This window comes from Monodon monoceros, unplaced genomic scaffold, assembly GCF_005190385.1.
Source record: "Monodon monoceros isolate NGI ecotype Baffin Bay Population unplaced genomic scaffold, NGI_Narwhal_1 Super_Scaffold_10, whole genome shotgun sequence".
Lineage (NCBI taxonomy): Eukaryota > Metazoa > Chordata > Mammalia > Artiodactyla > Monodontidae > Monodon > Monodon monoceros.
The window spans coordinates 5,924,146-5,937,187 of NW_021703766.1; the positions used below are offsets into that span (position 1 = coordinate 5,924,146).

The window sequence follows — 13,042 nt, forward strand, 5'->3', positions numbered from 1 at the left end:
CCCATCCAAGCACCTGTCATGCCTCTTCATTTTTCTGCTCAGAACTTTTCTAAAACCATGGTTGCCCCCAGGGTCACAAAGGCTCAGCAGGGAATCACAGAGGAAATAATGGCACCACAGGCCACCCTTGACCAATGGAAGATGGGCATAGGTAGATGTATACTCCAGCCTCCCATCCTGCAGAGGGACCATTCTGAAGCGAGTTTTACACAGTTCTTCCAAGGGCCCCCAGCAGCAGTGAGCCTCCGTTGCCCATGACAATAACCAGCTCAAAGATACACTTTTTATTGGCTTTCCTTCTTTCTTGTTTTACAGTCCTCATGTCTGTGAACTGGAATCATCTCTCACATCAGCTCCCTGCGTACAAGCCTGCGCCTCCATCACCGTTTGGGAGAACTCAATCCAAGATACAGGGTTTAGCACCAATATACCTTTGGGTGGTGAGAAAGCCTTAAGAATTGTAGTCCAGATAATTAATATAAAAGCTAAATTATTATATCTTTTAGAGCTGGCCTAAGAATTACATTCCATAGTTGACTACCAGCATCTTTACCTGGATCTAAGTTAACGTAGAATCCCAGTGATATGTGGTCCTAAAGAAGTACCACAGGGCTTCCCTGGTGGCGCAGTGGTTGAGAGTCCACCTGCCAATGCAGGGGACACGGGTTCGTGCCCCAGTCCAGGAAGATTCCATCATGCCGCGGAGCGGCTAGGCCCGTGAGCCATAGCCACTGAGCCTGCGCGTCTGGAGCCCGTGCTCCGCAACGGGAGAGGCCGCAACAGTGAGAGGCCCGCGTACCGCCAAAAAAAAAAAGAAGTACCACAGTTGTCATGAAGACAAGAGAACAAAGAAAAAGTTCTGGTCTCTATCCCTGGCCTCTGCCCTATTCCAATTTAACCAACTAGTGAGGTGGCTAATGGTTTAGATGAGGGATCAGCAAACTACAGCCTGAGGGCCAAATCCAGCTCTGCCTATTTTTGTAAATAAAGTTTTATTGGAACACAGCCCTGCCCATTTGTTTACATATTGTCTGTTGTTACTTTTATGCTACATTGATAGCATTGAGTAGTTGCAACAGAGACCATATATTTACTCGATAGCCCTTTACAGAAAAAGATTACCTACCTGTGGTTTAAGTCATTGGTTGCCATAGTTTTGGATTCCCAAAAGCAAAATTTTAAGAAAAACAAAAAATAGAGAATGGACAAAGGTTTGCCAATAACACTTTAACACTAAGGACAAAAATGTCCTCTATGTATTAACCAACTTCATTTCACAAATTATAGGACATTTTAACCCTAAAAAGTAGAACGGTCATTGCATCAGAACAATGAACATTCCATCCCCAAAGAGAGTAGTGGATAAGCTCAGAACAACTGCCTATCCCATTTAAAATTTTTTTCAGAGCACTATCATTTTCCAAAATTATCATATTTACTTATTTTTGTTGTTTACTCTCTTTCTCCCTTATGAGAACGTAGACTCCATGAGGGCAGGCAATCTTGTCTTTCTTAATCACTGCTGCTCACCCAGTGTCAAGCACCCTGCTTGAGATATGGTCATTGGTTGGTAAATATTTGTGAAATGAATGACTTAATCAAATGTGGAGTGAATAGATTGGGGCACAGATACATCCTGAGAGAGGCAGAAAGGCAAGGTCACTGTGTGGGTGGTGAGGACTGGGGCAAAGGGGGAGTGTGTGTATCTGCCAGCACAGGGGCTCTGTGAATGCTCCCTGCTCTACCTCCAGGACATGAAACGGTGCCAGGCACATAACAGGCACGCAACAAATGTTCACTGAATTAGTGGCTACCCTGACTAAAGGTCCTTAACTTGAATTAAAAGGAAAAAAAGAAACCTCATCTAGTAAAACACAACTAAACTTCAGGTTAGATTCAGTCCAATTGCAACTCACTGTAGATCTGAGTGTCTGGATATAGATACAGGCTGTGTATTTCTCATTTTCCTATAGATTGGGGAAAACAGTATTGTAGACAGTGGCACTCAGGAGACACTGGCTTGGACAATGGAGCTCCTTGGCATTCCCAGGGAGGGATGCCATCCAGCTTCAGGGCTCAGCAGCAGGCAGGAAACTGCCAGAGAAGTTACCTGCATGTTGGAAGCTGCAGAGGAGCCACACCCAAGCTGGGTCCTGGCCTCTGTGTGGCTGTTCTCACTGGGATGACTGTTATTGCTGGGGGGGAGCATGTGGTGTGGGTAGCTTGTTTGTCCCTGGTCAAACACAAGGACTCAGCAATAAAGAATACAAAATAACCCTGAGCTAACCCAGTTCTGAAGGTTGTAACCAGTAATCCAGAAAGGAGGTCTAGGTCCCACGCCTACTTTTAGAGACCAGGAGTTCAAAAATGAGGTCATTGCGGGCAGCTGTTTTGACTCCAAGAGAGCCAGAGAACAAAATAGTCAAGGAAGAGAATTCTTACATCATTTGAGGGGACAAGGGAGCAAGTTTTTATATACCAGGGAAATATGGAGGAAAACTCACATGCCCAGAAATCAGAAATGCATGGGTTCAAACCCTGATCCCAGTTCTTAGTGGCTGTGTAGCCTTAGGCAGATGACTCATCCGCTCTGAACTTCTTTTCATCATAGATAAAAATGGAGACAAGAATAGATGTCCCTCTTATATACACTACCAAACGTAAAATAGATGGCTAGTGGGAAGCAGCCGCATAGCACAGGGAGATCAGCTCGGTGCTTTGTGACCACCTAGAGGGGTGGGATAGGGAGGGTGGGAGGGAGGGAGACGCAAGAGGGAAGAGATATGGGAACATATGTATAACTGATTCACTTTGTTATAAAGCAGAAACTAACACACCATTGTAAAGCAATTATACTCCAATAAAGATGTTAAAAAAAAAAAGAATTGTTGTCTCTAAGGGTTGCAATGAGAACTTGAGATAATATATGCAACTGGCACTTAGCAGTAAATTATACAATAAGTTTACTACAGTAATTTTGATTTATTTTAAATAATAATAATAATCATAAGTGCTCATGGTGTTGGCAAGCACACCCACGTACATACTGCCCTGATAAAGCCTCCTGGGAATAGCTGCTGGGAAGATACATCTAGAAGATACGATCCCACCAGATCAAAAAATTTTATGAAGCATAAAATCTCCAGGAGAATGATCACTGGGGAGCTACCAATATGAGAAGTGGCAAATCCTTCTCTGGGGAGCAAACTTTATTTTTTTAATGTCCGTACAATTTTAAGGACACAAGTATTTTTCCCTTCTAGGTTAGTCAGGTGCTCAAGTCCAGGGCCCCATGGTACCTTCAAGCCATAAACTGCTTTGCAGCATGGAGTATAAAAGTTAATGTAACCAGTATTCTTTAAGCTCCTAGCATTGGCAATCATGTGATGAAGCCATAAGCATACACTTATTGAATACTCACCTGCTAGGCAGGTGTAGAGAGGTATAGCCTCTCCTTTTGTTTAGACACAGGAGGAAACAGAAGAAGAGGGAAAAAAGGTAACTTATCAGAGGTCACACAGCATGCAGAAGGCTGGGTCAGAATTCAAATTCACTTCTCAAAGTCTCAGAAGTCTCCCTGATCCTCATAAACTAAGACACTAGCTCCTCTGGGTCCCAGGAGACCAGAGGCCCTGATTCACCTCCAGCACTTCCCCTATTGAGGACCAGGACTGTGCTGTACTCATCTCCGGATCCCCGAATTAGCAGAATGCTTGGCACTTGCTAGGTATCAAAAATTGTGGGAAGAAAGAAGAAAATATGGGAGGAACAGAGGGAGGGTAGGAGTAAAGATGGAAGGAAAGGAGAGAGAGCACAGCAGCCTCACCCCTTCAATACTATCTTAGCCCCTATTGTTTCCTATTGTAATAATTATCAAATGTGTATATTTCAGCGATTTACTTTCTTGTTCCTTACTGGCTGCCCTCAGTAGACCACAAGACCATAACAGTTTCCATGTCCGTGTCCATCTTGTTTACCTATGAACTCCACAAATGCTTCAGTAAATACTTAGCAAGTGGACAACTGTACATCCCTCGCCTTCTGAGGATAACATACCTGTGCTGCTTTTTTTTTTTTTTTTAGAGAGAAAGAAGTTGTTCAACATTTAGCAGCATACCACGGCCTGGCACCCAGCTGAAGAAGATTACTATACCTAGAAACATAAACATCACCAAGGCTATATCTAGGATGCTGAAATGAAGGTTTGTTAGCATTCGCAAAGTGACTGCTGAAAATAGTAGATCATTATTTGCTTCATGTAAGAAATATTTCTAGTGCTGCTGATTGAATGTTCAAGAAACAATTAAAGGGCTTAGCAATGTTTCTCTCAAATATCTTTTGCATGAAAAGCCTCAGAGATTGGTTAATTATAAAGGCTACACATCAGTCACTCTAGTCAAGGGTATTGCCAGGCCCCACGGTGCCCATCCCAGATGCAAGCATGGACTGGTCTGCAGACATTAGCATAACTGGGGCCCTGGATGCCTCTCGTGAGGAGCATTGCTGCAGCCTGGCTAACACCCCCATGGGAATAGCCCTCAGGCCCTGTTTATGATGTCAAACACCTGGTTCCTTGTTTGGGCAAGTGGCTTCAGCTTTCTGCCAATTGGAAGAGCCAGAACTCAAGCTTGCATCTTAACACCTGCCTAGCCCTGGTCCTGCCATCTCAAACCCATCCCTGCCAAATTCTCCCCTAAATGTCTCTTGGATGCTCTGAGTAGGGTGTGTCTACTTCTCTCATCTGCACTGTCACTCCCTAGTCTAGAGCGACAAGAGTCCCTGCTCTTCCTATGATATGATCTCAAGCCTAGACTGGCTTCTCCCTTCCATTCATAGCCAGCTCCATCCACTAACTACACTGCAGCCAAATTACCTTTTCAAAATAGAAATCTGGCCTTGTCACAGTATACGCTCCCCGTGTTGCTTTCAATAACTGCCCACTGCTCCAGGACAAACACCAAAATCCTTGAGATGGCTGACAAGGTGCCAGCGGCTCTGGCAGCCCCAGCTGCTCCTCACACCACTCTCTGGGTTGTGTGCTGCTTCCTCCCGCACAGGCTTCCCCCAGGCCGGGCCTTCTGCCTGGAATGTCCCCCCCATCACCACACCCTAGTGTTCCTTTGTCCATAGGCCTCACTGCTCCTCCAGGCTGTGGCCCAAGCAGCAGGCTATCAGGGAAGCCTCCCAGACCCTTCATCTGGATCTGATGCCTTTCTTATATTCATTCATTCATTCATCCATTCATTCATTCATTCATGTTTACTGAGGGCCTACTACATGCCAGGCTCTGTTCTAGACCCTGGGACTACAAAACTGATTCAATCAGACAACAACACGTGCTGTAACGGAGCTATATTTTAGTAGAGGAGAAAGAAAAGGCACAGACAAGCAAAACATACAGAATGGCACGATCTCACACAACTGTATTTCCTTCCGTCTAGCAGTTGTCTCTGTTTTGAATTATTTATTAATTGACGTTGATCTCCCCTGCCAGGGGATCTCTTGGGGTCTGAGCCCCAAGAGAACAGAGACTGAATCAGCCTTACTAGCAGCTGTACCTTGAGCACACAGTATGTCCCACATCGATATAATAGGTATTTATTGAATCCATTTGGTCCCAGGTGAATCTCCCTGAAGTCAAGTTGCTTGAGTGCTTGGGGCATAGAAGGGACAATTCCTAATACAAACCCCTAATGTCTCTCTGCACTTTGACAAGGCTCTCTGCAGTCTCTCTGGTTGTAATTTTGAGCCAGAGCAGGAGTCAGCAAATTTTTCTGTAAAGGCCCAAATAGTAAATATTTTAGTCTTTGTGGGCCATATGGTGTCAACTCTGTTGTTATAGCACAAGCACAGCCATAGACAATTATATAAATGAATGGGCATGGCTATGTTCCAATAAAACTATTTATAAAAACAGGCTGCAGGCAGGAATTGGCCTACAGGCCATAGTTTGCAACCCCTGAGTTAGATGATCCCAGATGCCCCGCAGCTTACAGCAGTTGAAGGCGGGGCCTGTGTGGCCTGAGTCAGCCATGGGTTCTGCTGGCAGGGTCCAGCAACTCTCCGCAGACCCCACATTGTTTGACGGGGAGATTATCCCAATAGCTTGAGCTTCAGGCATTTGCAGTCACCATCTCCTGCAGCTCATGGAAAAGCAGTTCCCTGCCACCCTGGAGGAAAGAGACTTGGCCTAGAGGCCGCATAAGGCAGGAATGAGGCTGCCACGTTCCTTGCAGGGTCCCCAGGCTCCTCCAGAGGCTGAGCTCACTTCCTGGTCCTGCCCAGGCATGTGGCAGGGATGCTCTCGGCTGAGCAGCTGCTGCCCTCCACCCCAGCCCAGCCTGCGCTCAGCTGGGAGACACAGGGGCTTTGTGCTTCTGTAGCAGATTGGGTGACACTCACTGGGGCCTTTGAAATGAGACATGACATGTTAAAACGTGCCTATTGCTAAGGCTAATTTTCAGGAATTTGACTTCTGCTGGCAACTGACAGAAGAAAAACAATCACTTTTTTTTGTGATTGTATGTAGTTATATTTACGCTGACCTTTGGGGTCTGTAGCTACTGAAAACAATAGTTATCTGAGGCTTACCTGCTGGTACAGGATAAGTGGACAGATTAGTCTAGTATTTATGGAGCCAGAGGACATTAATTGTAGCATTAGCACTGCGTGTAGACTGTGGTGGGTGTTAACTGCTAAAAACAGTTACAAAAACATCACACAAGCTGCAGTTGGCACTAGAGGTGACAATGTCCTGCGTATAAAAGCACTCTAGACAACAAAGCTACAAAGCTGACATTACCCTGAAGTTATAAATGCTCAGTTCTCCCAGAGTCCCCTGCAGGACTAAGGACAGTAAGGTGCTGTGACGTTCTGATGATACACATACTGTGGGTGAGCAACACTGTTGGAATGGCGATGCCCAGGGTGTCACTGTACTCCAAGGGCAGGGATGCCCTTGCTGTAATACCTCGTAGAGTGCACTAGGGCCTACATATTATCCAGTGGTCCCAGAGCCCCTTGGCTGCTGACGCATAACAATCTTTAAGGTGTACCAACACTCTGGTACCAGCACTCAGACTGACTCAAAACTGCAGTGTGTCACTTCTCTGGGTGTAACTATTCCACATGAAACAATGATCTGGGTGTTGTGTTGCTCTGGGTAGCCCTAGTCACCCAATGGCATTGATGGTAATAATGTTCTCAGGGAGGAGGTGCAGTCCCCTTGGTCATGTTCTTCCAAAGTTCACATCCATGTAGTTCAATCAGAGCAATCAAAAAGGGGCTAATCCCTTCCTTTTCAAATAGCCTATCACTGAAAAACTGACTACATCAACTTGATCAAGGCTCAAAATTTGCAAAACCAGAAGTTCCCAATGGAAATGCCTACAAGGGCAAGTAGGTAAAATAAATGAGTACAATGGGCTGGGTGGACAGTAGAGAGTGGAGGGGATTGTGGCAAACTACAAAGGCATGTCCTAAAGGGGGCAGTAATGACTCAGCTCCAGGGAAGAGTGGCCTTGTAGGAATGTGGCTCTAGGGCTGCCTGACCTTCTGACATTTTAAGAAATGCAAGAAACCTGTTTTGTTTTGTTTTTTAATGTACAATATCCTACTTTTCAAAACATTTGGGCCAAACAAGAGACATCCACGAGCTACATTTGGCCGGTGGCTTCTACTTTGCAACTTCTCCCTGGAATCTAGAGTTGCAGAATTGGGATGAATGGGCTTCAGCACCACCAAGTAGATATCTCGAGGTTCAACCTGCTATGCCAAAGGGTGACCCATTCATCTCCATGAGCCTTGGCTCAGACTGCATTTCAAGTTTGAAATGTCATTTCTTCTCCTCCCTAGCCTACCCTTAGAAGCTTCTCTCAGTAGAGAAAGAAATCACTTTCCACCCTAACTCTAGAATAAAGCCACTACTTCATATCTGGTGACGGTGCAGGGGGTCCTACAGTCCAGCCAGTCATCATTTATATAGTCTGTTCAGATAGAGGGAGCCAGGCCTGGGGTCCCCAGGTGGCTGCAGAGGAGATAAGCTGCAGGGAATTGTATTGGTAGCATCCTTCAGGAGGGTCAGATTCTCCCAGGCGTGTGGGTACCTTGCCCACAGCTAAGTGGAAACGATGCCAAACCAGTGGTCACTCGATTGATTCTATCCAACTGATTATTGTAATTGGATGACAGACTGATATTTCCCTCTCCTTTTCAACTGGTGTTGCAGGGTGAGGGTATCTGGCTAATGATTCACTTTTCTGGGTAGTGACCTAATGGGGAAGATTATCTCCTTTCACAGGCAGAACTGTGCCTGCTGTTTGGCTGCCTAAAGAGTAAAACCAGGTCCAACCGAAGTCAAATGCCAGGAAAGAACTTCCTCACATATCATACTGCATTGTCTACCTTTGAAATGTTCCCTGCTCTAATACTCAGAGGGGATACACAGTTGAAGAATAAAATAGAACAGAAGTAACTACAATAGGGAAAAAAAGGAGGAAAGATACTTAGTGCAAAATGACAGAACTTCTCTTTAAGGGAGCTTGTAGAAAATAACTGAAAATAAGGAGAATGGAGCTTCTACACTGAAGTTCTTTAAAATATGAGCTGTAGATTTAGAATTTTGTAATGCTGTGGATGGAGCCCTCTTCTGGAGAAAATTTTCAACAGGTATTAAAACAAGATCAAAACACACAGAGATGAACACACACACATACACACACACACACACACACACACACACACACAGAAATATGTAATACTGTTGGCTACTGTCATTCAGTTGTGAACTGAATCCATAGTCTGGCCTTTTCCTTAGCTTCCACCAGATAGAAATTAACTGGACTCCCCAAGCAACTACCTTTTTGGAAGGAGGTAAAGAAAGAAAGAAAGATATTTTCAAGAACCCAGCTGTACTTTTACCTCAACAGGGAACTTCAGATTGAGACCCAACATAAACATCCAAATGCTGGTACTTTTAGGTAATGCAGTTATTGCGGACACTGGTTTGTTGGGCAATGGCACTGTAACACATAGAGGATATTTCTAGAAAAAACATAGATTTTATTTAATGGAAAGCCCAAGGGCTAAAGACAGAAAAGAAGGGACGGAGGCAGAGCAGGAGATATTAGCTAAGATGACTGTTGGGACTTTTAGTATAGACTGTGGTATTACATAAATTCCAGATCACATATTCAGCCTTACAGTTTATTAAATCTCCTTGGGGACTTGCTAAAAAAGTTGTTCAGACGTATGAACGCTACCACTTTGCAATTCCTTTCACCACTTATATCTCTGTTTCCCCAGTGCTTTTGAAATCTTATAGCCTGTCACATACTGAACCCATCTCAGAGCAAGAGATGCCCTCTGCAATTCTCACAGTCTTTCCTCCCCATCAAAAGGGTTCTGCAAATAAACACTTCTCTTAAAATACAATATATGAAGTTGCAGGGGCACTAGAAGACACTGATTCTCATTTAAAATCCTGAAAATCAAGATTCTGACTCCAATAAAAACCTCCCCATTTTAAATCAACATCTCAGAATTCCGTGGAAACATTTTTAGTCACTTCCAAGTGACTGCTCTCCAAACCTGAACTACTCCCTAAAATCCTAATTCTTGGGGGATTACTCATTGGTTGTTAGAACTTTTGCCTAGATGTGATACCCTAATTGGGCTGGGGGTGGGGGAATCATATGTGCAGTGGAATTTCTAGCTCATGTCCTCTCCTGATTTGTTTCACATTCATTATTTATCATAGCCAGATTCCAGAGGCCACTTCTGGAAAGGCCTTACCCAAAATGCCCCAGGGGAGAAGAGAGGTGACCACTCAGCTTTGCCAGCTTCCAGCCATTGTTGCTTAGAGTTCCTCTTTCCCCTTCCAAAATGCCTAAAACAGCAACCTAGCCAATCAACTTAGAGACTGATGGCTTCCAAAGCCAGACCCAGAGTGTTACAACTGTGGTAGAAAAACACACACAGACTTGCCTGAACACCACTAAGGCTGAGTGACTAATTTGCTTTATTACATTGTTTTTCCCCTTTCCTCTGTTTTCCCTCTGCCTCAGGAAAGTTTTGTTTTTGCTCGTTGACTCAAAGGCTCCAAGACTCTCCCCTCCTTTTGCTATGGCACACAGAGCTCTGCGCTTGAACCTCTTGCCAGTTAACTGATTTGCACCCAAATGATTTCCCTGCAAGGTGCTATTGCTAGCAGGATATCAATTGCTGTCCTAATGTGGACATTTGCTCTGATTATGAATTACAATCTAAGAGAGAAATAAGCCTCTTAGGGCAGGCAATTAAATTCTTCGTAAAACCTCTGCTCCCCCATCCCAAAGAAACTGAGAGAGCTGACAGCCTTCAGAAGCCACCTGTGTCAGTCAGGCCCTGGAAGAGGAGACACACCAATTGCTTTGCAAAAGGCATTATGTAAGCCCCTAGTGCATAGGAATTGCTGGGTGCTGTCATGTGGTCTGATTTGCTCGAAGGAAGACAAAACTTCGGCCAAACCCTGGAATCCACACTGAGGTCAAAACATGCCCACGGAGAAAAGGACTGTAAAGTCCTGGATAAGGCAGTGGTAAGTGCTCCCAGACACCTCAAGCTCCCAGAGTGCTATGCTAGGCCTTGTGCTAAACGCATTACCTAGGACATGCTGTTGAATGCAATCCAATCTGCCTAGCAATCCTAGGAAGGTGATAAAATTACTTCACCACAGAGAATCTGGAAGCTCAGAGAGGTTAAGCAAGTTGCCCAGGTGGTACCACTAGCATATGGCAGAGAGGATCTGTCTGAATCAGAGGCATGCTCTGAACCACCCTGCTAAATTGGGATCTATATATCTATATATAGATATATAGATATATATATACACATACACACATACACACACACACACTACCTCAGGGATAGAGTTCACAAAGTCTAGAAAACTGGCTCACAGACAGGCATAGGATTTGTGGCAGAACTTAAAGCTATAGGGGCCCCAAGAGAATCAGTCCAAGGCCCTAGTAGAAGAAGAGTATGACTGGGCAGTGATGAATGGGGGCTGTGTATCCAGAAGAAGGAAGGCATGAGTTGGGAGGGGGCTCAGCAGCCAGGCACCCTACTCTGCCCCCAAGCACTATCACCCACCCTCACACCCAACTTTGAGTCATTACCATGGTTACTGCTTCCTGGGACACTGACCCATTTCCAAAGTCTAACCCCAACATTGATGCATCAGTGGTCTCCCCTTAGAAGGCTGCATTGCATCTCTGCATCCCAGCCAGCCCCTGCCTGGGACTCTAGCTGCCTCACCCTCCCTCTCACCCCACTCACACACTCACACATGTGCCTCTTCCCCTGGCATCCAGGAGTCCTGGCCAGGAACTCAACACCCATTTCCAGCACCCCAAGGCACTCCCTGTCTCCTTCCCTCCTCTCTGCCTGGCCCTGCCTTGATCTCACCCACCCACTTGTAGCCTGCTAGCTCATGCCAAGTCCCATAGGCTGCCGGGAAGGCCAGGGGGGACTGGATAACAGGGCTCTCGGAAAACAGGCCCCCGAGCAGGGCTGAGCCTGCCGCCAGCGGGCACCTCCAGTCTGGCCTCCTGAGTGTACTGCTTTCCTGCCCACAAACTTCCTGAGATCTCCGAGATGCAGAGATGGTTGCTTAAGGACCACGTCTCCATCGCCCCCTCTCCCGGGTCGCCGACCCTTCCCTCTCGCCTCAGCGCTCTGAGGGTTAACAGGCAGCTGCAGCCTGGTGGGCAAGGCTTGAACTTTTCTCCGCGCTCTGCGTCCGCCCAGGAACACAGCAGAAGCGGCATTAAGGGCTCAGGGCCGGAGCTCCAGTGGGCCAGACAAAGGGGGCGCGGGGGCGGGGGCCGGGGGCGGGTGGGCCTGGGGCCTGGGCGAGGGGACGCGCTCAGGCCCTTCCGGGCCCAAGGTCAGGGAGGGAAGGGACCCCGATGCGGGCGCGGCCGGCGCCTTTGAGCGACAGCGGCAGCCGGGCTGCGGCGTTCGGCTGGCCCGAGGCGCCTTCCAGCGCGCCGCCGGGCTGGGCGAGGGGGCCCGGGCGCCCCGGGAAGTCGGCGATGCCAGGCCGGCCTCTCCAGCCCGGCAGCCCGCAATCCGGACCCGAGCTACGCTTCCCTGATCGGCGCTGGGTTGGGGGAAACCACGACTCCTTGGAGTCGCTTCCAGCTGAGTCTCCGATGCGCGAGCCTCCGGAGGAGGCTAATGAAAGTTACCCCACTTGATGTAGGCGAGAATGTCGCCCCTGCTTGCAAAAAAAAAAAAAAAAAAAAAAGACTCGGAGCTCTCTCCACATCTCCCGAACATATACACACACAACCCGGAGTGGGAAACCAGGCCCACCCCCTTGCCCCCCAGGATCTCAGGGGCTGGGAATGACCTCCCTTCTGAGCCCCGAGCTGTCTTCGCCGCCGCGCCCGGAGTCCCCCGACCCCCCGAAAAACCCCTCGCCCAGCCCGCGCCTGGCAATCGGAAGGCAGAAACGGGGCGCAGGGTGCGCCCAGCAGCCTCTCTTCCCTACCTGGGACAGGAGAACGCACAGGACGAGCGGAGTTGTCGGCTGCATTTTGCCCAACTAGAAGCGCCTGGCGGCGTTTTCATTCATGCACGCGGCTGCACTGAGCATATTTTCCGTGGGAGCCAGGCTTTGAGGAGAGGCTCTGCCTCGCCAGCCAGCCAACTTCCCAAATAGATCAGCGGCAGCATCACGAAAGCATTGGGTAGAGGCTGATGACCAGGACCAATGGCTTTACAAGACGGATTCCTTCATAAAGCTCCCTCGTTTCTGCATGGCAGATACGGGGCGAGCACCTCGCGCAGAGCGAGCCCCTCGGAGGAGGCGGCCCGTTCGCTTTTTTGGACTGTTGGGGCCCAGCCCCACAAATCACGCTGGGCAACGCCAGCTGATGCCACTTTTCCAAAGAATGGTATTCCACCGGGTACTGGCGGCCACTTCCAGCCCAGTGCAAAAGATTCTCTTTATTAAAATGTTAATAAGATCCACTTTATTTCCAATAAATCAAATAAA

The 13,042-nt window shown here is 47.3% G+C and overlaps 1 protein-coding gene across 1 annotated transcript in view; it reads right to left on the minus strand.

Annotated features, from left to right (window-relative positions):
* The window catches only part of CDH13 (cadherin 13), a 1,013,556-nt gene extending 1,000,821 nt beyond the window's left edge, over positions 1-12,735 (minus strand). The window contains exon 1 of the mRNA XM_029206203.1: positions 12,536-12,735. Coding sequence (XP_029062036.1) covers positions 12,536-12,580 — 45 coding nt within the window. The 5' untranslated portion in view covers positions 12,581-12,735. The remainder of the gene's footprint in view (positions 1-12,535) is intronic.
* Positions 12,736-13,042: the final 307 nt, after the last annotated feature.